Raw genomic sequence first — 25976 nt, forward strand, 5'->3', positions numbered from 1 at the left:
AAAAACGCTGAGTTTTGGAGATATCGATCTGGAACTTTGTACGTGTACATATCTCTTCAAGAAGCTGCTTAGCTGTCGGAACTGTTGATATTGGACCACTTTAGGATATAGCGGCCATGCAAAGTGATGTATCAAACTCAAGGATATTATAGCTTCTGGCAGTCGAAATTACTGGACTAAAAAGTCATCTCAACCGATGATACTTAAGACACTTATCGTTCTTGTACTCCAGCACTCAAAACCGGTACAAAATTAATAAGAATATCAAAAAATTTCTTCAGATTAAATCGATTTATTTTTATTAATGAATTTGTTGAGTATCTTATATAAGTATTTTAATATAAAAGTTTTCGTTTTCTCCAAAATCGTATCTAAGTCCATAAGTATAAAAATTAAAACTATTTTATTGCTATGTTAGAAATTATATCGCTGTAAGCATATTCGATTTAACTTTAGAGATCTTGAAAACAGAATTCTAATAAACCGATATTACATTAATATTGCTTTAAATATCAAATATTGGCACGAGAGTATGAGTATATTGTATATTTCTAAAACTGTAGACGCGGTCTCTCTCCCTTAACCACTACGTGCAATCTTGCGCTCTTTGTCCCGGTATGCCACGCAACTCTTGCGTGAGCGTGCGCAACAGCGGATATTTACCACAACCGCAGCGACCACCGAAATCATCCAAATCCAAAGCCCAAACCATACCACCGCCCAGACCCAAACTTTTGACAAATTGCGCTTTACGACGTATCTCCGACACATCGTCATAAGAAACCCACTGATTGCCATTGTAAGCATATGGACCGATACGTCCTTGAGCATCATGCTGCACTGACCAACCACCAGCATTGACCTTCTCGCATATCTCATAATAGGCTAAGAAACCAGCAGAGCGTGTAAATGCGCCCGCTTGTCCAGGACCTGTGGATTTAGCATTGAGGCCATGTTGCCTGACCTCCGTCAGTGTAAACGATTGACCATATAATGGCATGCCCATAACAAGTTTCTCACGTGGTGTGCCATTTTGCAACCAATAGTGAATACTGAAGTTGCCATTAAAATATTCATTCGTATCGCCCTCGAGGTAGTACAGCGGTGCTACATGACCCGTTTGCTTATCCCAGTTTCCATGGAAGTCATATGTCATGACAGCAATCCAGTCGAAGTAACGCGCCAACTGTGGCACATCATAGCCAGCATCGATAACCACTTTACTGGGAGAAACGGCAGCAGATAATAGAAGACCACGTGGTTTGAAAGCCTCGGATAGTTCACGCACCAGTGCAACAAAACCTTCTTTCTCGGCTGGTGAACCCTTTTTGCAATCAACTTGCCAGCATACTGGGTACTCCCAGTCCAAATCGAGACCCTCAAAACCATATTTGTCGACGAAAGCAAGTACGCTCTGAATAAAACGTGCACGTGCCTCTGGATCCAATACTAAACGTGCATATTTGCTGCCCAATGAATCATTCCAACCGCCAATGGCAATTGTCACCCGTATACCCTTCTTCTTGTAGGCAACTACGCGTTCATAAAAATGATTATCGATGTCGGCCCACGAGTCGTGCGTGCGTATGGTCAGCGAGTTACTGTCTAATACAGCGAAACCGTAAACTATGTGAGTGCAGAGGTTTTCATCAATATCTTCGGGCACATATTTGCCCTCACCCGGCCGGTACCAAGCCCAGTTGGTAAAGTAGCAGACGACCTTATAATCACCGGAACCAGTTATTGGTGGCAAAGTGGGCGGTTTTGGACGTGATGTGGGTTTTTTACTGGGTGTCTGTGAGGGCTTTTTGGTCGGTTTTGTAGGACGTGGGGATGTTGGTGCTGTCGTTGGTTTGGGACGACTTGTTGCCTTCGAGGGCTGTGGGCGCGTTGTTGTAATGCTTGTGGGTTTAGGGCGCTGTGGTACTGGCCGCTTTGTGGTTGCCTCTTGTCGCATAGAACATTTGGTATTTTGTGGCCAATCGCAGTAAAATTGATTCCAATAAAGACCGGCCGGACAACTAAGCGGATAAGGGTAAAATAATAAAATGGTATAAATTTTGAAGTGTGGTTTATTACCTTTGTACAATCAATTTATCAAATTGACAAATGTAGTACTTGTTGCAGTCGTTTTCGTGAGCCACGAAGCTGCGACCATTACAGGGCTTCTCCACCTCTGTTCCGAAGTCTTCTAACGGAGAGTTTTGTATTTGTGGAGATGAGTCGAAGTATTCACTGGCGTATGTGGGATGTGGTTTTTGGGCACCCGGTTTTGGCTTGGCGGTATACGCTTGCGACGGGCCGCTATCAGAAGCAACTGCAAGATAGAAAAAGTGTTTAGGTAAATTCTACGAAACAACCCTAAAACTATTAGAAAAATTCAGCAATTACTTACTCATGGCGTGCTGCTTCTGTTCTAGTACACACTTTGGTGCCACACCCGGATAATTTCGCAATACGCGGTTAATAGTTTTAAGCAGTGGATACGATTCACAATCGCACACATTTTTGAAGTCATCCAAGTCCAGAGCCCAAATCATAGCGCCACCTAAGCCCATCGCACGAACATATTCACTTTTATGTCTGATCATTGAAATGTCGTCGAAAGAGACCCACTGATCGCGCTGGAACGCATACGGTCCCATGCGTCCACGTGGATCACGGACTACATTCCAACCACGTTGACGTACATACGAGCAGATCTCATAGTAGGCAAGGAAACCACGTGCACGTGTCGCTTCACCCGCTTCCCCACCGCCATAAGTTGGTGCATTCAAATCATGGTCGGCGGCTTGTGCCAATGAGAACGATTGGCCATACATTGGCATACCCATTATGATCTTCTGTCGGTCAGCGCCGTTTTGCAGCCAATAATTTATGGAGAAATTGGCATTAAAGGTTTCTGTGCCGGCTGGATGGTCATACATGGGTGCTACATGTCCAGTCTTCTTGTCCCATTGACCGTGGAAGTCATATGTCATAACGGCGATCCAGTCAAAGTAATGTGAGAGTGTTGCCACATCATAACCAGCATCAATTACTTTCTTATTCGGCGAGACAGCGGATGATAACAGTAGTCCCTTTGGCTTGAAGGCTTGCGATAGCTCACGAACCAATGCAGTGAATGCATCCTTTTCATCGGGTGTACCCTTCTTGCAGTCCACTTGCCAGCATACTGGGTATTCCCAATCCAGATCAAGGCCATCGAAGTTATACTTCTGTATGAATTCCACAACATGATTTATGAAACGTGCTCTTGCCGCGGCATTGCGTACCAAACGTGCGTACTTATCACCGGCTGAGTCATTCCAGCCACCAATGGCAACAGTCACCTTTACACCCTTTTTACGGAAGGCCACAACTCGTTCATAGAACTTATTGTCCAAATCGGCCCAAGAGTCATGTGGCTGTATGGTAAGCGTTTCGCGATTGAGCACCGCGAATCCATAGACAATGTGTGTACAAAGATCGGGGTCAATGTCTTCGGGTAAAAATTTGCCACCATTCTGACGATACCAGGCCCAATTAGTGAAATAGCAGACAACTTTGAATTCGGAAGGCGAAGCTTCATTCTCGATGCCTGTACCGGTGTTCGTACCCTCACCCGTTTCTGTAGCTATGCCAGTGCCCGTTTCTTCGATAGACTCCACTTCTTCCACATCACCATTGGGATCAATGACATTTTCTACGGCTAAGCCGGTCTCTATATCTTCTGGTATGATGGAACTTTCAATGCTATTTACATCCTCACCCGACTCTGCTTCCACAGTGGGTGTAATTGGTTCATTTGCACTAAGGCCAGCTAAAAATACATTTGTGTATCAGTCATGTACTCCCTTTGAATTCAGCGTAATGCATACTCACGCAATTCTTCATAATCCTTTGGTGGATCTTTTAACACATCGTGTATTTGTGTGAGCAGTGGATGTACACCATCTCCACAACGATTGCGGAAATCGTCCAAGTCCAAGGCCCATACCATACCACCTCCCAAATCCAAAGCTCGTACCAGTTGAGACTTTTTGCGAATCATAGCGGGGTCGTCGAATGACACCCACTGTGTGCCTTTACGTGCATAAGGTCCCATACGTCCTTGTTCATCCTGTATTACTTCCCAGCCATCATTCTTAATGCGATCGCAAATCTTATAAAGAGAACGTTTACTACTTATATATCTCCGATCATTTAGTTTAACGATTTCATACCTCATAGTAGGCCAAAAAACCTGCCGCACGTGTAAACTCGCCTGCCTTGCCAGGACCAGGTGCTTTGGCATTGAGACCGTTGAAGTTCGCATTTTCAAGCGTGAAAGACTGACCGTATAGCGGCATGCCCATAACAATTTTGCGTGAGGGAGCGCCCTTTTCAATCCAATAATTCAGAGAGAAATTCTGGAAAAGAACAATAAGGATGAGTGGAGATTGGAGGCTCGAAAAATGTCAAAATAAATATGTATCACTTACGGCGTTGAAATAGTCGATATCATCTTCGGGATGGTAGAACAGTGGTGCAACATGTCCAGTCTTTTTATCCCATTGACCATGGAAGTCATAGGTCATTACAGCAATCCAATCAAAGTAAGTAGATAACTGCGGTACATCGTAACCTGCATCTATAATCTTCTTGCTGGGCGAAACCGCGGTTGAGAGCAATAAGCCACGTGGCTTGAACTCCTCCGAGAGCTCGCGCACCAAAGCGGTAAATGCTTCCTTTTCATCTGGCACACCCTTGCTGCAATCCGTCTGCCAGCACACAGGGTATTCCCAATCCAGATCGAGACCTTCAAAACCATACTTTTCCAGGAACTCAACGGCATGCTTGACGAAACGCGCCCTAGCAGCGGGGTTACGAACGAGTCTACTGTATTTGTCACCTTGTGAATCATTCCAACCACCCAAGGCGAGACTCACCTTCACACCCTTGCTGCGCAAACCACTGACGCGTGTATAGAAGTTGTTATCGATATCTGCCCAGGAATCGTGTGTACGTAGCACAAGGTTGGAATAATCCAGCACAGCAAAGCCATAAACAATGTGCGTACACAAGTCTGTATTGATGTCATCTGGGGTATAACGTCCCGCACCCTTGCGGTACCAAGCCCAATTAGTGAAGTAGCAGACCACCTTATAGTAACCATCTAGGGGTGCCAGTTCTGGCTTATCAGTTGGGTATGTGGGACGTGGTGCACGCGTTGTTGTTGTTGTTGTGGTTGGTGCGGGGCGCTTTGTAGGTTTTGGTTTCACTACTGCCGGGCTTCCTTGCGCAATTTCATTTTCGCCATGTTCGGAGCTCCCAACTTCGCTTACACCGTAACCACTCTCGTCTTGGGTACACTTAGCTGATAAAGGCCAATCGCAGGTGCTTAATGCCTCATTGAAGTGAAGACCTGGTCCACAATCACCACCCTGCAAACGATTCCACAAACAGAAGAGGAATTTGGAGCAGTCGCCCGGGTAGGCTACACGTTCTTCACCGTCACAAGGATCGTTGGGGTTAGAGTTTCGCAGTGCAAGTAGATTGCCGGAACGTAGCGCTTGTGACTTCACACGACGTAAGTACTGTCTGGTAGTAACGCACTGTACATTTTCGGGCCAATCGCAAATCTGTTTTATACCATCCCAGTGTAGGTCACCACCGCAAGAGTTCGGCACCAAAGCACCATTCACACAAATATAGTACTGATCGCATTTTTTATGGGTGTAGTACTCTCCCTCATTGCACTTGGCGCTTGGACGTTGTGGTTTAGCAGGTCGTTGAGGCTTACGTGTTGGTTTACGTGATGGTTTACGGGATGGTTTTGCAGTTGGTTTCTTGGATGGTTTGCTTGAAGTTGCGGGTGCATCTGTAGTTGGGGAAATAGTAGTGGGATGACGTGTCGTTTTCTTGCTAACACTCGTGGAGGCAGGTTTGATGGTAGTACGACGTGTGGGTGGGCGATTAGTTGTGCCCGGCGATTTTGTGGGACGTGTGGTAACTGAGTTAGAAGTTGCAACGGGTTTGTTTTTCACAGAACACTGCGCAGCCTCAGGCCAGTCACAATTTTTGCTCTGATCATTCCAATGCAAGCCACCAGGGCAGAATTGTTGATGGAGTTCACCAACAGCGATGCACTGATAGTAGGCATTACAGTTAGAGCGATCTGCATAGAATTTTCCGGGCTGACAGTTCGATGCTTGCACAACTGGACGCACGACGGCTGGAGAAGGAATTGTCGTATGTTCAGGGCGATTAGGACGACGCGTGGTTGTTGGACGTCTGGTGGTTGTTGTTGTGGTAGTTGTAGTGGTTCTTCTGGTCGTGGTCGGTCTAGGTGTGGTGGACGTAGTTGTTGGCGTCCACCAAGGTGTGGTCGAAGTGGAACTGCTTGTTGGCCACCACGTTGTCGGTGCAGTCGGTGATGTGTGGTCATGTTGCTGAGAAGTCGTGCTACTTACCGAGCCATCACTACTCACAGTGGTCATTACAGGCGGTATAGGTGTAACTGGCGCTACTGGTCGGTCACAATTTCCACGATGTGGTGGCTCGGTGTTGAGCAATCCTAAGGCGCGATTAATTGCTTTGAGTAATGGGAAGGCTTCACTGCAGCAACGATTTTGGAAATCATCCAAATCGACAGTCCACGCAGCAACGCCACCAAAGTCATTATTTGCCGCATAACGTGCTTTTGCCTCCACAGAAGCAGGATCTTCATAGCCGACCCATTGGTTTCGCAACATTGCGAAGGGACCCGATTTGCGCTCGCCATCACGTCCCTCCAGCCATTTGTCTTTGCGTATGCGATGACAGATCTCGTAGTAGGCCAGCATACCTGGCTGTTTGGTGAATTCACCAGGTTCACCTGGTGCCGAAGAGGCTATACCTTCGCCTACTAAAGTGCTGCTCGCGCGATCAAGCGTAAATGATTGTCCATAAAATGGAATGCCCATAATAAGCTTTTCTCGTTTGGCGCCAGATTTAATCAACAGTTGCATGGCGTAATCAGTGTTGTATTGCGGATAACGATCGCCTTGGCGTCCATAGAGCGGACTAACATGACCCGTGCGTCCTTCCCAAGCGCCATGATAGTCATAAGTCATTACGGTCATAAAATCAACCAGCTTCGATAGTTCGGCTAGTTCGTAGGCTTCAGTGATGATTTCCTTGTAACCAGATAGAGCAACGCCGAGTTGTAGCTTCTTGTCAACACGGTCGAATTCATTACGTATTTCGCGTATTAATTTGGTCAAATTGGGTTTATCGCTTGCCGGACCTTTCGAACAATCGCTTTGCCAACATTTCGGATAATTCCAATCCAAATGCAGACCGGCGAAACCATTGCGTTTTAGGAAACCAACTAAATTGGAGGCAAAAACTTTACGTTTTATCTCATCGCCCGCAAGTCGGGAATATTTATCTCCGGCAGAATCAGTCCAACCACCCAAAGCGATCAGAACGGGTACACCCGATTGCACTGCACGATTGTAATATTGATTCTCTACATCCACCCATGGATCGAACTCTTTTATTGTCAGATGATCTGGATCCAGAGCGGCAAAAGAATAAATAATGGCCGTACACAAGCTGCTGTCGAGATTTTCCGGGACAAATTTGCCATCTGCTTTACGGTAGAAAGCCCAATTCGTTATGTGACATAACACCTTCGGAGAACTGTTGTAATTTTTACGTGCTGGTGGTGCAGATTTAAGATGCGTCGGCGCACCATAATATTCACCAATGTCGCCATTTTGACTATGTGTCAGCGCACCATAGCCGAATTGCTCGCGTAGCAGCTCCACGTCGTCTTGTTGATCGAAGTGCTCCACCTCAACGTCCTTCAACAGCTGTTGATAGGGTGAACCTGCGCGATATGGTTGTGGCAAATACTTGTCATCCAGTGCGGGCGCTACAAAGGCAGCATATTTGTCCGAAACCATCCAGGGATCGGGCGCGTCAAAGACTTCTGTATTGCCATTCACATCCACAAAGATTGTGTCCTGCAATTTCTGCGGCTTAGTCTCTGTAGCGGTGGTGCTGCGCACTAAATCGGCATTCAAAACAAGCTCTGAATCCTCATTTTCATCTTCTTCCTCTTCTATTGGTAGCGACTCGACGGAGTCACGTATAAACGAACGCACGCCGAAGGAATCGCTTAATTCGCTAAGTTTACGTAAATTCACCGATGGCACGCTTTCTACAGCGCTGCGCAGCGGCAAGAAGACATCGCCAAAAGAAGGACGCATGCTGAATCTGCTAAGCGCCTGTATAGCCTGATCCTCGATCGGTACGCTCTCCACGGCCGAGCGTACAAAACTACCTGTGGAGTGCGACACGGGTTCAATGGCATGCACTTCTGGTGCCTCGATGCGTATATGCGCCAATGTTTGACTACTCAGATAGCAGAGTAACTGTGGAGATTAAAGTAAAAAGTAGAAAAGTATGTTAATTTAGAAAATGCAGACTTAATTGCTGAAAGCAGTGCAATTATCTTAATAGAACTGGTGGGTTAATGTATGCCAGAGTAAAAGTAGTCTACAGTGAATGCTCGGATATCCTCACACACTTTGACTTCATAGCGGATCACTTAGATTATTGAGTCGCCAAACCGAACTCTGGCGGCTCCTTCTTTGCCCATATACTGACAAGGGAGCGGAGGGTGTTAAGAAAGCGTTGGTGAAGAGGGGCAGTGAGCTTCTTTACGGATGGGTCACAGCTTTGGGCGAAGGTTGGTGGAGGGTTTTACTGCCAGGAGCTCTCTATCAACTCCAGCTTTAGACCCCTGACTATTGCAGTGTCTTCCAAGCCGAGGTTGCATTCATTGGAGTAGCAGTAGATCAGCTATTCCGGAGTGCAGTCTATTTTAGAGAAGTGAGCATGCACTCAGATAACAGAGCGGCGATACTAGCCTTGAACTCATTTACATTGCGTTCAGGGTTGGCCAAACTCTCTATCAATAGCATCGAGTGTCTTTGTGATAAGACTGAATATGATGTGGAAATAACTCAACACTTCCTTCTTGACGGTCTCGTGTTTGGGAGGTAAGACAAGAAAAGGCATACCTTCGAATCCGAATCGGGAGTAAAATGAAACCCAGTGCAAATTTGTATCCTCTATGTCTTTGCTAACTTATAAGTTCGAATACAGGAGTTCACCTATACTATGGATTCACAAAGGACTACATATAGCAGTCCAGGAGATCTAGTGATCTTTTTGCCCTCAGTAAAGCTAATCCAGTCTACAGTGACTAAGTATTTCAATGGCTACTTAGCACCTCATGGAAAATAGTGAAGTCTCCCTCTAAGTTTTGTTGTGGTGGGATCACCGGTGTGTGGAACTGATGAATATCCTCATGAAATTATCCTTTTATAAATTTGGAATTGCATGGTACATATTTTAAAACTTAGTTGAAGTCTAAGCCTACAGTAACCTCAAATAAGTGGAACCTCCGACTAAATCTGTAGCTTAACATTCTTCTGCATAAATTTTATTGTTCTTCTTTATCTGCAATTTTTTCTGCTCATGCTCTCAAATTGCGATTAAAAATCTTTACAAATGATGGCACAACAAACACCAACTGACTGATATTCAGCGATTTCGAGCGAAAACAAAGTTAAATTTCGACCACACTATTAATCATTGGAACTTACCAGCAGGCAAGCCGCTGCACCACCGCTCACAACGCCCATTTTGGTGTGCTTTGTAGCAGCAGCTTTCTTTTATCACTTGTGTTCGACGCGGGGATCTGTGCCGCCGTCCTCGATGGACTTTTGTTATATGCTTTTCTTGGTTGCTGTTACTCGCCTGTGTTTTTTGACTTGTCGCTCTTGTTTTTGTTTACAAATGGCTACCGTTTGTATGAGTAATTAATTCCGCGCTATACTGTCTGCAAAGATAAGTAAGAAGATGCACATAAAGAATTGTTATTAAGAATCACACACAAATGTTAGTAATTTGTCTGTCAAGTCTGCACAATGCCATTGGTGAAGACGAGTCGTTTGTCACAGTCACAACACGTACACTTCTCTGCTTAAGCTGCTGCTTCTTCTTGATATTTTTATTGAATGGCCATATAAAATTTATATACATACATATATATATATATACATATATATGTGCTATAATAAATTTCCAGCGAGTTTGTGAGCAATTTCGTTTCTTCAGAAGCCACTCTCACTGTCGACGCATGCGAAAGGCGTCGAAGTTGCGCGTTTGATCGTCGATAAACAAATGAAAGTTGTAAAAAAATTCAACCTAACTCGAAGGCTTGTAAAATATTTTCATTTCAATGAATAAATACAATTAATAACAACAAAAAAATCGATTATGATTAGTATTAAAAGCTTGAAATGTGTTATAAGCCAAGAAAACAAAATAATAATAACAAAAACAAAAACAAAAAGGCCGTCAAAACACAATGTGATCCCCTGACGCACATCTGTATAAGGGAAGCCGCCATTGTGCGTGTCCTGCATGCAAAGCACCACACACACATACACCCACACATATATGTACAAGTGCATGTATGTAAGCAAACAAAGCATAAATTATGAATATGCGTTTGTATGAATAATAAAAATTGCTCTCGCTGCCAGGCGCTGACAAATCGGGAAGTGAATTTCGTTGTAAAATCAATTTTAGTCACACTCCATACGAATTTTCAAGTGCCCACAACAATAAAAACAAATACTTGTGCGTGGTTATTAAGGTCATTGTGAAGTGCGCGTATGTGTATGTACATATGTATGTGTACGTTGTTTTTGCTACAAATTTGCATATGAGTAACATAGTATGATTGATTGCTGCACACGAGCTGCTCCTGCCGAGCATTGATTGATCATCACAAAGCAAATCTGTTTACATTTACACATGCGAATTCGCTTTATTACTGTTATATCTGTTATCTCTGTCTTTTTCGTACGTGCTTTACTATGCCCACACTCATTTTACCGTTACAATATTATGCAAAGCTGAGTTGTTGGTATGTGTGTGTATGCTTGTTGTCAGGAACGCAGATTCTTAGATAAACCCTTCCGTATTAATTCTTTTTGCGTGCGAGAGTATTTACATAAATGAGATTTGAAGTTTGTGAATACGTCATTTACAAAACCAATCAGCAATCGTGGTTTATTTTTCTAAAAATAATGCATTATGGCTTGCGGATATATGTATGTAGGTTAGGTTAGGTTAAACTGATAGGCTAATAAGCCACACCTAGACCAATTTTGGTCCTTTGCGATACCAGATTGAGTTCAGTTCCTAGGTCCAAGAGAAGTAGTCATCCTTTAGGATGCCTGCGCGAGTTTTAACAGACAGGCCTCATTATCATACCGTGGGGACCCCAGATGCTTACAGCATAGTCATGGCAATGCGGAACAAGTTCACAAGAGATGCTCTATCGTTTTCTTGGTGCCTTACTCTAGACATGTTCTGCAGTCTTCCCGATGTATCAGCCTCAACCTGCGGGAGAGTGCCGATAACAGACAGTGATGTTTACAAATGTCATCAAGTGGAACCAGCAAATTTATTGAAACTTATAGTGAAATGAAAAGAAGGGTAAGAAATGCCCCTGAAAATGTAAAAAAAGCTTTCCATGCACTGGCTCTCGCTCTGGAATTGTATCACAAACAAGTAAATATTCTACTCCTCTATGGGCTATCCGAATTATGATAACTCATTTCTTCCAACACCCTGGAATTCTAGAGGATAAATAGTATTATATTGTGATTATACTAGCGGTAGATTCTAAAATAATCGTTGTAGGGATAAATTGGGAATATGTATCCCTTAGTCCTAAATAAAAATCGCTAATAAAGTGTTTTAATTGATCCAATGGAGTAACAAAGATTTCCATCAAAAAAAGGTTTCCCATAGTAAATAAATTTATAGGTCTAAACGAGAGTCAAAAGAGTCGATTCCGGGTCCCTACCGGTTTCTTAATGATAGAAGTGGCTAAACATGGCCTCCGGAATAAATACATACGAACGGGTATACAAGTTATCACAGCCGTCTATGGGAGCCAAAAGAGAAGAGAGAGTCAAAAGCTTAACAGTATGGCAGCAGCGGTGGAAACCTCATTCAACGAACGGTGGATCCACAGACTATTAACGGAAATCCAATTCGCGGATAGACAGACGACATGCGAACCTGGATTTCCACCTAACCAAAAAATACTAAATGGACATCAGTGCTTTAGAAGCTACCCCTATGATGATAATATTGAGTTGTTCACTAAGAAATTTAATTTTTTTAGTGCAATTTAAAGACGATTCTTTAATTTATAAAACATTTTATAAAATTTTGTATTCTTTATTTTAATCTAATAACTTTTGCCATTTTCGGTTAAGAGATTGGTCCTTGCAGCCAAAAAATTAGTTCAAGTGGTTACTGATGTCCTTATTTAAGGTGAAGGTTTTCCCATCAAAAAATTTTGCGGAGACCGGAACAAGTAATAGTCCGAAGGTGTCACGTCTGGAAAATATGGTAGATGTGACACCTATCCTATTAAAGCTGCAAAAGCTTTTCACGAGTCAGTAAACTTATATGAGGTCTGGCAATTGCCTGGTGGAACACTACACCTTTTCTATTTATCAATTGTGAAATATTTTGTTTGAGTGCATCACTCAATTTGGACAGCTGATCAGAATACACTTCAAAATTAATCGTGCCATTGTCGGACAAAAACTCAAAATAAACATTATCTTTGAAATTTCATCAAACACGCATAATCATCTTTTTTATTGGTGACTATCCAAAAAATGTAAGACAATTTTTTACAAATAAACATTACTATATCAGCTGTTCAAGTATATAACCTTAAAGTGGTTAAGTGTGAAGTTGGCAACGAAAAAATTCAAAAAGATCAGCTGTTGTCATCAAACGAAATTACTTAGTGAACGACCCCATATATTTTTTGCTCATGGATAAGTAATCTATTACACTGCTTAAAATAAACATTATTTTCAAAAAGATAACCTAAATATAGGTTATTTTATATTTTTCACTTTCTAAACTTCATGTTTTATAACTATCATCAAATTGATTTAATTTAGCAAGTATGACTTCACATCTTTAACAATATTCGCAGGCAGAGTCTCTAAATATATATTTTTCCTAATAAAACACCAACAAAACACACTGAACATTTAACGATATGTGATATGTCCACTTCCACTTAATTCATTGCATATTCACGCAATTTCGCATTGTATCCCGATCATTACACCCACGAGTGCGTACGTGCTCTGAAAACATTTACCATTTAAACGCCTTCCGGATTGGCCACACAGCATTGCAATTAAAGTGTAACAAATGAATAATGGAAATACTAAATGCCAAACTCCTCGAAATGCCGAAATGTAAACGTGCGCGATTTCCGCAAAGCATAAATAAATGTAACGCTCCAATTAAACCACGCGCGTCTTGCGACGAAATTCTAAGGTCCAGTGAGGGTGTTTATCGGCGAATGCTGAGTGCCAACGGTTAATTAGGCGAAAAAGTAGAAAAAAACTTGACGCATTAACCACAGCACACGCGTGCGACCGCAGCTATCAGAAACGCAACTGACGGCTGACTCGCACGGAATTCTGACTGGAAGTGATTGTATGCCGTTGGACTGCTGACCAAAAGGCGATTGGTATGCAAGGCGATGCGCCTATTTTGCTTAAAAGTCTGTTGGCGGTGTGCGATGACGGATAGTGTGTGGTTTGTTGACGGCTGGCGGCCTAAGTGAGGGCGCATTTGCATGGCTGGTTGCTTTTTTTTAGTTTAAATAAGTTCTGTGTGTATAAATTATGTATGTGTGCGGTTCTCGCCGGAGCTTGGACAATTTTACGCAATTTTACGCGATTTTGTTTTTGAAAAGTTAAATCATCGAACGCTATTACATATAGGTAACATAAAATTTTCAGCTTCAGCTATCAGATAGAACCAATATATAACCAACATATAATCAATATATAACCAAAATGTATATAACCAATATATATCCATTTTATAACCAAAACTCAAATTTTATTTCAATATGAGTGGTTTCTATTACATCGTTTTTTCTTCGCCTCTAAGCTTATGAAAAGTGATGTTATGTTATTTAGCATTTTAGGTGACGCTATGGGCAATTCGAGTTCGTTGCTTAAGTCTTTTGTTTTGAATCATTATTGCTTAATTATGACAAAGAAATTTGTTTTTGCAGCGTTCAGTGGACCAAAAACTTAGCCCAGAAAATATTTTTAAATACTTTACCGCTAATTTGTATATTTAAAAATAATTACTTCATTAAAGTATTAAATTGTATTTTGTGTTCTTCTTCATTTATGACACACATTCTATGCCTTTAAAGGGAAGATTTAAAAAAAATTATTTAAAAAGAATATTTTTTATTAAAATTTCAAAATAAAAAAAATATTTTTTTTTGATAATCAAGCGCCGTTAAACTAAGGCAATTTCACCTCAATTTATAAGCTAAGTGTTTTTTTTTACATTTATGGCACTAAAGCAAAAGTCAGGCATAAATCAAGTTGTTATAAAATTAATTAATTTATGAATTGGTCAACATATTTACTAACTAATTGGGTTAAAGCGATAAAATCACAAAAATGTAAATGAGAGAAAGAAGCATAAACGCACGTAAAGCACTTGTCAAAAGAATTTATAGGCGAATATCAAAAATAATATATGCAAAAGAAATATAAATTATGTGTTTTCGTTTGAAAGGCCTAAACAGCGCGAAATAAAATTTTGTAATTTTTTTAGAGTTAAAAAAAAAAACAATTTCAAAAAGGTATTAAAAGATATTTTCGGTATGTTCAATGATAATAAATTTTAACTGCCGACGTCACAGTTCGAAATTACGCACATTTCTTAAATTTACAAGCCACTTAATTGCCCTCAACAACAACTCAGAATTCACAAAAACTTCAAAAGCTTAATTAAATTAGTATTCAGAGAAAAAATATATATTTTTATGCCTTAATTAGATTAAGCCATGGCACATTGGCATAACACACCAATAACAACTATCAAAACAATAACAAGCGAGTTCAATGCCCGCTTGTGGTGCAGCCAGCAAGAACCAAAGCCAAGAATGACAACTTGAATGCAAATTTCTGCTGCGAAAGTTCAATCCACCACCAGCCAATGCTCTCAAGAAACTTAATAAATAAAAGAGTATAAACAAAAAATTGCGTGGCACATTCCGCCGCTGCCAGGGATGCTGCGTATTTTCGTTATCTCTGCGCAGCGCTTTTGAAGTATTTCATTTTGAGTTTGGCTGTTCAAAAATCAATTTAAATGTGATCAAAATAACAAAAGCTGCGCAGCATGCCAATTAAGTGACAATAAAGCACTGATTTGCATTCAAATCGGAACAAAAAAAAAACAAAATCGAGCGGAGAAAAGTGAGCGGCATTACAAGCTGCTGTAAATATTTGCTCTGCTTGCTTGCCGCGTTTCTTAACCTAATTTTTAGCAGGCTGCTTTAGCGGGCGTTTTGCAGATTAATCAAGAGTCTGCCTGATGTTTGTTGTTGTTGACATTTTTGCATGTTTGTTTGTTGTTTTCTTTCTTCTTACCTTTTCAACGAAGCATTAAGGATGTTATACAAAGAGAAGAGGAAAAGGTGTAAGCGAAAAGTTCCGCCAACCGCGAAGTTGCTAATGTAAACAAACATCAATAACCGTATAACGGTGTTCGCACAGCATTCGAGCGTTCAAGTGGAAACTCGGCATTCAAGTGGGCAGGGCTCATTAGTGGCCAATTGACCGAGCATAAGCACAATACATATACGCACAATATATACATAACTATGTAATGTATGTGTGAAAAATATTTGAGGCGCGAAATAATTTATGAAAAAGTTTAATTTATATGTACACAAGATTGGGGCGCCTAAACAAAAAAATTTATATTAATATAAAAAAATTTAATATTAAATAGAAAATATGAAAAAAGTATAAAAATATATACATATGTATATAAAAAAATAACCAAAAAAATCTTAAAAAAATATTTAAGAAAAACATTAAATAATATAAATAATAAAATTTGTTTTAAATATATTTTTATAAATTTGTATGAGACTGTTTAACTTACATAGAAATGTAGATGAGTGTGGAGCGCTTTTTAAGCAAAAAAATTTAATGTTATTATATTATAAAAATTTTAATATTAAAAAAAGTGTAAAAAAATGTATATTAAATTAAATGTAAAATTTAAAACATATTAAATAAATTATAAAAATATATATATATATTAAAAAAAGATCCTTTTTTTAATATGCCTTTTCTTGAAATATTTTTTAATATGTTTTAAATTTAGTTTTAATATTATTTTCTCTTAATAATTGTTTATTATACATTGTTTTTTAATATTTAAAAATTTTTTTAAATATATTTTTTTAGTATTTTTTTTAAATACAATTTGTTTCAATAAATTTCCAAACTAACATGGAAAAAACACAAATGTCTACTGTTCTATTATAACTTCAGATTTTTAGTTTTAGGAAATTAGAAAATCAATGTACAATTTCTTAAGAGTTCAGTTTAAGATTATACATAGTCCTGTAGGTTCCAAGCAATTACCTTGAATCCCATAATTTCAAAAAATACTCACAAAGTTTTTTGAAAAGCCAAATCTATGACTAAATAACAAATTTATGGACCAATATAAAATTTTCTAACGTGCTTACCCTCTGTTAATAAAAAAAAAAAAAGACTTAAACAACGAACTCGATATGCATGTAATTAATCTATATAAACATATGTATGTACGTTGTAAAAAGTATACTTTTCTAGTGCAACATTTCAAGCACACTACCCTAAAGCTCACATAAGTCAGCAAATGCTTATCTTTATAGGTCTAAAAGCGAAAATCTATCAATGAGAAATATGAAAGAAAGCACAATTCTATGCAAATATACTTAAAGTTGGGAAGAATAAACAGTTTTTTGCGTTAGAACATCACAAAAAAGAACAAAACAAAAATTAAAAAAAAAAGTAAAATTGCAGCGAAGTTTGGAGATCAAGTTGCCTGTCATAATTGTGCTAAATCATCAGTGCTAATATTTACAAAACAATGGAAATGAATGGAAGCGTGTGCATGTATCTATATCTGCACTGATAAATGAGCCACTTGACAGCTAGGTGACCGCAATACGCCAAGCACATTGGAACGCTTTCATTTATGTTAAGTAGCTGTCAACACAAATGTGGACCAATTTGTCAAAAACAATGAAGAAATGGAAAAAATGGTAAATGGAGTAAATTTACTTAATAATGCGAGCGTGCTATATAAATGCGTGTGAGCTGAAGGTTAAAAATAGTTTGAGATAAAGTGCAAAAATGTAAGTAGGTGAAGATTTCTGAAGTCCTTAATTGTGATATCGATCAAATATATAAATGTCTCATGGTATTGAGTATACAAATATTAAACATAAAATGCTTTCTTCGTATAACTCACAAATATTTCTTCAAAATTTTTTAGAATTTCTTTCAACTGCTTTTCTTTTCAATCTCTGAAATCTGTTGCCAATAATCCGCTTATTTCATTTAATTTGCAAAAAGTCACTTCAGAAAAACTAAAAAAAATAAATATATATAAATAAGCCGCAACAACAACAAAAAAGTGGCGCACACCAGCCGGTGTTTATGCAAAATTTGTTCTACCTCTCTCCCAGCTTATAAATCTTTGGATAAGCTTGCGAAATAGAAAGTAGAAATTTTTGACAATCGCATAATTGGCCAAATGAGCACACACAAATACATATGCATTGACACATAAAAGAACCACTCGCATTATATGCGGAAGAAGTTAATTTCATTGAGTCGATTTAATGGGATTTATTGGCATTTAATTGAATGCTCTGCAGTCTTTTGCTATTTTATTTTAATTTTTTATTTATTTATTTTCTTTTTTTTGAGTGCTTATTATTGAAACGTTTCATTTCACTTTGGATTCACAAGTGGAATTCTGTCCTTTTTTGGTACAATCCCTAAGCTTCAACGTTTTGATTGCTGTTCTTATTTTTCGATTTGGTGCTGCAGGGCATTTCTACCTCAAGTGCTTTGGTTTACTTTTGAAGCTTAATTTGAACCTCTCATAGCTTATTTGCTTGGTTTATGTCAGCACTTTTGAAGCCGAAAACGTTAGTTTGATTAATTATTTGAAGAACAGCTTATTTCTGTACAAGCAGCGTTCCAAAGTAAACAGTATTTTTTTGAATCTAGCGCCCCTGGTGGCGCCATCTATATGTTAGAATCTGCTATCTTTATCGATTGTCAAGTGAGAATTTCATGACATTTCATAGATTGGAAGTGAAGTTATTGCGTTTTAAGTGTCAGTATGTTTGTGTTATCGGTGCGAAAATGAGCTTCGAATGAAGAGCCAACATTAAATTTTGTTTTAAAATTGGTGAAACTTTGATGACGATGATTTCCTAACCCGCAGCAGAGTGCACGAGTGGTTTCAACATTTGGAAATTGGTCATGAGGTCATACATATGTTGTAAATGACGATCAACATGTGGGCCACTCAAAATCCGTGATCACCAAAAATTACATCGAAACGGTGCGTGAATTCATCAAAAATCAGCCGAAATTATTATTGAAATTCATGGAAATGGATTGAACATCTCCAAAACATCGATTGATCGCATTTTGACCGAACATTTGGGCTTACGAAAGGTGTGTGCACGGTCTGTTCTGCACATATTGACTGACGACCAAAAATTTGTCAGAATACAACATTCGAAGGACGATTATTTGACCAAAAATCACATTTTAACCAATAACCACTTCGCGTATTCACCTGATATGGCACCGTGCGACTTTTTCCTTTTCGGAAAAATGCATTTGCCCATGAAAGGAAAGCGTTATGCAGACGTAGAGGTCATTCAAAAGGCTTGTACCGGCATACTGGCGACCGTGCAAAAAGCTGTATTAAAGCAGAAGGAGACTATTTTGAATAAAATAAATTGATTTTGCCGAAAAAACCACTTATTCTGTTTTTTTTTAAGTCCTGTTTACTTTGGAACGCACCATGTAGAAGGTGTCAGGAGGTAGAAGAAGAATAGATTACAGATTTTTTGGGAAAATAATCGCAACTATTGGCCGAGGATTTCTTGGCGATGACACAAATAAAATAAAAAAAAATGTCTTATTTTAATTTTTCTTAATATTTTTGAAATATAAAATATAAATTAAACTCGAAAAAATGTAATTTAAAAAAAAATAATAGTTAACATTTTAATTTTTCAATAACTTGCAATCTCATTTACTCCCAGTCATTTTTACTTTTAATTTTTTAATCGTATATCAATTTTTTTTATTATATTCAAGTTTTTTAAGTTTAAGTATATGAAAAATAATAAATTTTAATTTTTCAAAAATTATTTTTTTTTAATTTTGGATTTTTGTTTTTAAGTTTAAGTATATGAAAAATAATAATTAATTTTTTTTGTTAAATATATATACATATATTCTAGCAACATAGGAGTCAAAATTTTTTTTTTGCGCTTGGATATCTGAAAAAAAGGTTCTTAGGCATCTATACAAAAATCTCTCCAATTATAAGCTTTAATTTGTAACGGAAAAGTCCTCCACCTTACAGTTTTCTAATGTTTTCTTATTATCAGATAGAGAAATTCATATCTCGCTACCAACAACAGTATCTTACGATTTTTTTATAAAACTAACCGTTTAAAAGATATTAACGGTTGAAGTTTGACTATTTTAATGGAGATTTTTTTCTTATAAATTTTATAACTCAATGAAAAAATTAATTTAAAATTGAAGAGCACATAATTTTGTACGAAATTAACTACTTTACTTCTAGTATTAAAACTTACTTTTTCTAGTTTTTGAAAGATCAAAAGTAAATAAAACTGGAAAAAATGTTATATAGAAAAGTAATAAGTAACGTAGTAATTTAAATATTTTCCAAACAAAGAAATACTTTTTTTGTCATTGAAATTATTATTATTTTTTTTTTTTCAAAATTAAATTTTTATTTATTAATACCCCTTTTTTCAGTTTTAAAGTTCTACATTTTTTAGCCTTTTCCAAAAACCAAAATACTTTTTTGTTATTGGAATTAATTTTATACTCAAAAAAATTTTATTTATTAATATCTTCATTTTTTTAGCCGTTAAACTTCTGAATTTTTCACTTAAAAACGTGTGTATTTTATACTTTTTTTCAATAACTTTTGTTTTTGTTTAATAAATATTTTTCAATAACATGCATTTGTATTTATTTTCGCGAAATTCGAATTGAATCAAATTTCTATGTGCGCACTCACCTCGAAATATACTCCGCTAACGCTCCCGCATGCAGCACACGTAACACGCATTAACGAAGCAACGTTTAAAAACAGATTATTCTATTTAAAAGTAAATAATTTCTTTTACAACAAACACGCACAGGCAGTGCAGGTAATTTCTAACGTTTCTTTGTTTATGTTTTGTTTGTGTTTTTCACAAGTTTCGGCACACTTTTCACATTTCTAAGCGATTGCATATATTTCACGCGGCCACGGCCGACACCTACAATTGGCCACAATTCGCTAGTGACACATTTTCAAACGCGGCGCGCCGCTGCACAGCCAAGGCGCTGGCAAATAGCGAAGTGGGCGAAGCGTGCAATTTGTATTGCCAACGGCGCGTTGCAACAAATGACGCGCAAACGCGACTGATTAATTGAAATTCACGGCAAATTCACTTGGACACACGGCAATTAGGCGGCGCAACGACACGAGCCGTCACTGTGAGTGTATTGTGGTGTTGGTGGGAAGTTCAAGCGCACAACTCTTTTCAATTAAGAAATTGTTGAAAAAAGAGAATAATTTTTATTTTTGTAAAATGGAAAAAGTTTCCAGTTGCCAACGGACAGCAACGGGCAGCGTAACTGAGCAAGCGCGCGTAAGAATCCAACTGATTCTGAGCTGGACGCGGCGCGGGCTATTTATACAAAACGCGGCTGGGTGTGCAAGCGCCAAAAAGAAAACTACAAAAGCGTTCTCCGGTTTCCGTGCGCATGCAAATACAAAGCGCGAAGAAAAAGAAATGCCCAGAAAAAAGAAAGGTGGCGCGCGGTGGGGGAGAAACGCAGACAAAGAGAAGAAAAGAGTAGTTGGAGTCGGCGAAGCCAATCGATAATGACAACAACAGTGTCAACAACAACAGCGACAACATGTAAATACAAAGGCAGTGGCAATTGGAGATTGGCAATAAGCTGTAGCTGGAATAACGCGTCGAGAACGCAACAAAAGCAAAAGAAAACGAAACGCATGAATAAGCAAACGCGCTGGAGTTGCAGTCACAACGGCTGAGCTGAGGCTGTGGATGGCCACTTGTACAACAACAATAAAAAATAGTAAAAAAATAAGACAAAATAAAGATCAAAAAATAAGAAAAAATCATTAAAAGAAATAAAAAAAATTAAAAACAAATTAAGAAAAAATTACAAAAAAATAAGAAATAAATTATAAAATACCAAAACGCAGCGCCACAGCTGCGCGCGTGTGCAATGGCAACTGTCACACAAATAGCGAAGATTTAAATAACAAAAAAATTGTCGCCTTCGGAATGAGTAAATTATGTAAAAATGCCATGCGTAAGATGCTTTCAGGAATTCAGCAGCGAAAAAGCATAAAACTTGTAAATTAAAAAAGCAATATATATCGTTGCAAGCAATACGACATACTTGAAAATTAAACTAAAAAATCAAAAGCTTTGCAATGCTGGCAAAGCATGCAATAAAGCGTTTCCTTTATGTTTGTTGTTGGCCGTTTAGTTGTTGCGCTTGCTCGCGCGCCTGTTGGACTGGTGTTAACAGCTACTCCAGCGCGGCGACTGCGCGGCCGGTCATAAGGGGCACGTCACGTCGCAAACGCTATGACAGCTTTAGTGTCTAAATTTTCATGGGCAACGCGCGGCAGCAGCTTATGTGTTTCCTTATTTGTTTTCACCGGCCGGCAATTGATTGCATTTTTTGTTGACTTTTGGCCGAAACCGGACAGATGTTGCAACGTTGCGTTGTGAAGAGAAACATATGTACATATGTATTTACTGCCATGAGTGAGTTTAGCTGAAAATTTTACTTGAGGGATATTGCTTTGCTTTTTTGCTTATTTGAGCGAAAATTAAATAAAATGTTAAAATCGATGTTGTTATGCATGTTCTTAAGGACCTTAAGGACGAAGTTCATCAATCGTCGCTGGCTTGTTGGCATAGACCTTCGATTTGACGTACCCTCACAGGAAATATTCTAACGGCGTCAAATCGCCTCCGCCGCCTCGGTCATTTGACTGGTCCATTTCGTCAGATAACACGTTCACCAAACTTGGTTTTCAATAAATCGATTGTGACATTCGCTGTGTGGCTTGTGGCGCCATCCTGTTAAAACCACATATTGTCCAAGTCCATATCATCAAATTCGGGTCAAAAATATTCGGTTATGATTCAGCCTTATCGATTCCCATTCACAGTAACCTGCCGGTTTCGATCATCACAAAAGAAGTACGGCCCTATGACGCCGCCAGCCCATAAGCCGCACCAAACCGTATTTTTTTCGGGATGCAATGGTGACTCATGGTGTACTTGTGGATTGCTGCCTCACCAGTAACGCTCAACCCAATTTACTAGCATACGATTTTGATGGTCAAGCGGCTTCAGTTCTTGCGTCAATTTGATCTTGTAGGGAACTTTTCGCAAAATTCGTCACAGAGATGCCCCAAGTTTGAGAACGACGTGTAAGAGACTGATTTGTCCCTATTGAAAAACCCGTTATGACACCGAAATGGGTAAAAATGTCTAGATGTTTCCATCTCATTTTCCTCTATGCAATTTTGACTAATAATGTCCTCCAAAATCTTTAGCTTCACCGCGTGAGGGCCAATAGAACATTGTCCAGTTACAACACCTGCAATTGTGATGATGCGAATCTTGCAGAATCAAGTCGTTCAGTAGACCTTTTACGTCCTACACTGAGCCAAAAAGATTTCGCAAAGCAGAAGTACTGCTTGCTTACATCCTCAAGCTGGCTAAGCGCGCGAGGACCATAAGAACGTCGGCTCCTTCTGAAGCTGCACTTCGGAGAAATACATCTGCTGCCACTTCTGCTTGAAACTATAATTGTCCGGTATTCAGAAGCAAGAGTTGATTGAGAGCTCCCGGAATAAGACCTCCCTCCATCCTTCGCTTTGAACTTCGATCCATCCATGAAGAAGCTCACTGCGCTTACATGGAGAAAATATACTAAGATTGGATCCACGAAACAATGTTACAAGTTATCAGGGATGCAGTCGAAGTGAGATAGGATTTCGGAATATCCCTTTTTGAGGCTCTTTATTCATTAACAAATATGTGAAATTTTTATTTACTCAAGAGGAGCTATCTACAGCATTTTTTGAGTTGTTCTTGGAACCCTAAATACCAATCGATTAGTCATGACTGGTTGACAGGCAACTACAAGGTGGCTCACTAATCGTTCTACAAAACCATAAAAAAGGGTTGAAGTCGGGATTGCCTCAATTATCGACTTAATGGACTGCTTCAATTCAGTCAGATTTCTACGTTTTGTCTTATGCACCTTTTGCTAGATATAACCCCATTAAACAAAAGTGTGCTGCATTCAGGTCAGGTGACCTTGGGGGCCAGCGGAAAGTGGAGTTTCTTGATATTAATTTGTTTTCAAATTTTCGTTGGAGATCCGCAATAACCGATCTGGCTATCTGTGCAGTTGCTCCATCTTGCTGTCGAAACTCTTGGATTTGCCTGCATTGACGATGCAAGACCGCGATTTTTAAATACAAACATATGAATCTCGATGGTACGGTCTTCTTGCGATACTTCCAGATGCCGCAAGTATGTTTACCAACCTCATAATGGTCGATCCACTCGAAGAAGTGCCACTAAAATCCTGTCCGAATTCCCTTTGGACAGAAATGACGGACTGCAAAGCATGGTACCGCTGCACTATCCAAACCCAAACAGTCAATTATGAAAAGGAGTCGATTATAGAATATTCGTCCAGCTAGTGGTTTTTCCCATATAATTTAGTAAAGAAGAAACATGAAAGTTTATTTGAATGCTGCAAGTTGTTGAAAGTCATAATTGCTTCATTAGCTCCTTATCTCCTTAAAACAAACCTGCATTTAGTGATGATGTCAGCTAGCTTGCTTTCTACTTTTCGTTATTGCTTCCCAGCTTTAAATTTGCTTTCCAAGCTTGAGCAATGTGTTTATAAATAAACTTTTCTTTAACTATTTACAATATGTGTCTTATCAGGAAATAATATTTTTCTTTCAAATCATTCTTTTGCTAATATATACATAAATGTAATTATTTATATAATATATAAATATATTTATATAAAAATTTGCCTCCAAAGCTTTCTTGCTTCATTGTTTTTAGTCTCTAGAAAACCGTATCACACTTTGACTCAGTGCACGTTCAATGCATGCCGCGATGATTCAGGATTTCAATAAATTTTCACTCTTCTTGTTTTTTGCGTTACTTGCCCTTCTCACATGTTTTTGCCTTGGTTTTGCGGTTTTTAGTGGCATAATGTTCTATTTATAATAAATAAATAAATAAATATATAATAAAACAAATGGAAAATAATGGAATCTAAAGTCTGTCCTCTTTAATTGCCTTCTTCTAAATTGCGTCGATTAAATGGTTGACTTTTCATTCCTTAGGCTTAGCGTTTCTGTTACTTCCCTGCAACGCAAAGATCGAAACTCTTGTGTAGGTGTGATCGTCAATCCGTCCATCCTTTTCTCTATAACTCTTTAATGTATTGGGTTTGGGATGGTTGCCCGACTTCCTGGGCGGGTAGGTTATAAGAGTAGTAATGTTCGACATTATCAATTGAAACAACATCGATAAAAAAGCTAGGGATTCGAAGTCCCCGATCATCAAGAGTAAAACGAGTAAAACCAAAAATCTTTCGTTAGATCCATTTGACATTATTATTGTTGTAACGATTATACAGATCCTGCTTAGAGTTGGTTAATGTCATTCGGTGACTCATTGCATGCAGGACATAGGTTATGTACATATGTCATGATATAAGTATTTTAAATAATTAGGAATTTAACCAGCTATAATAACCTGAACGAAGCTGCGCTAGAGTTACTCTGGTTTCACGCGGCAACTTAAGCTTTAAGCTTCTGACATGAGGCGTTGCTTCAATGTCCAGCATGACATGTCATGTCGTTGTATAGGCTTTACAGTTTTTCGACTTTTCCCATTCTGTGGAGGTACTTACTGAAGTATCCGTGACTGGATAACAGCTGAGTTGTGTGACTATGAGTGATGTTGGTCGGTGGCGGCTCAGCTTCAAACATGTGACTGCGAAAATACCCTACCAGAAACTGTTTGGAGAGAAGTGAGTTATGCTCCTTAACTGGAAGCATGCAGTTTCGCTATGAAGATGTTCGATGGAATACATCCTGCTATAGTCCGAAGTGTGGTAATCTGGCAAATCTGTATCTTCTCCATCGGCGTCCTGCTGCATCTAGACAACGGCCGGCCGGCCGATTACCTGGTAAGTATGTCGCTAACAACGCATCTTTGGTTTTGCCCAAGTACTACCGGATTGTAACTTGCGATTCTTGTTTCGGCTCTGTACTTTTGTCACAATCGCGGTGTTTAAGTTTTGTTTATCGTTGGAATTTTAACGCTTCATTCTTCATTTCTGGAGGAAGCGCAGTTTGACCAGAGTCCTACAGACGCTGTTAAAAACCTTTGAAAAGTCCAACGCTATGAAGATATTTCCCCCGTAGGAGGGTACTGAGATACTCCAACAACGGAGTCGTGAGTACTAAATATAACACATATTGAGATAATTTCCATACTTCCTAGATACTATATGTTTACTGATGACGAATTTCTCAAGCCTCTTTGAAAAGTTTGCGTAGACGAAAGATAAAATATTATTTAAAACTAGAAAAAAATTATTATTTATTTGTAGCTTGTTCTTTTGTTTTCTTAAACGGCCTGTGGT

At 38.9% G+C, this 25976-nt stretch overlaps 1 protein-coding gene across 3 annotated transcripts; it reads right to left on the reverse strand.

Moving 5' to 3' along the window:
• Window positions 1–325: 325 nt before the first annotated feature.
• Window positions 326–25935, reverse strand: LOC126752241 (probable chitinase 10). 3 transcript variants are annotated; one of them, XM_050462914.1, is made up of 8 exons: window positions 25239–25935; window positions 9624–9859; window positions 4464–8384; window positions 4206–4391; window positions 3865–4144; window positions 2396–3802; window positions 2080–2317; window positions 326–2021 (listed from the first exon to the last, which is right to left on the reverse strand). In XM_050462914.1, exons 2-8 carry the CDS (start codon window positions 9660–9662, stop codon window positions 587–589), a joined length of 7506 nt encoding a protein of 2501 aa, XP_050318871.1. In that variant the 5' UTR covers window positions 9663–9859; window positions 25239–25935; the 3' UTR covers window positions 326–586. The 3 variants fall into 3 exon arrangements, with proteins under 3 accessions (XP_050318871.1, XP_050318869.1, XP_050318870.1); XM_050462912.1 differs by lacking the exon at window positions 25239–25935 and adding an exon at window positions 20266–21350; XM_050462913.1 differs by lacking the exon at window positions 25239–25935 and adding an exon at window positions 13232–13408.
• Between the last annotated feature and the right edge of the window lie 41 nt (window positions 25936–25976).

This window comes from Bactrocera neohumeralis, chromosome 3 (assembly GCF_024586455.1).
Source record: "Bactrocera neohumeralis isolate Rockhampton chromosome 3, APGP_CSIRO_Bneo_wtdbg2-racon-allhic-juicebox.fasta_v2, whole genome shotgun sequence".
Lineage (NCBI taxonomy): Eukaryota > Metazoa > Arthropoda > Insecta > Diptera > Tephritidae > Bactrocera > Bactrocera neohumeralis.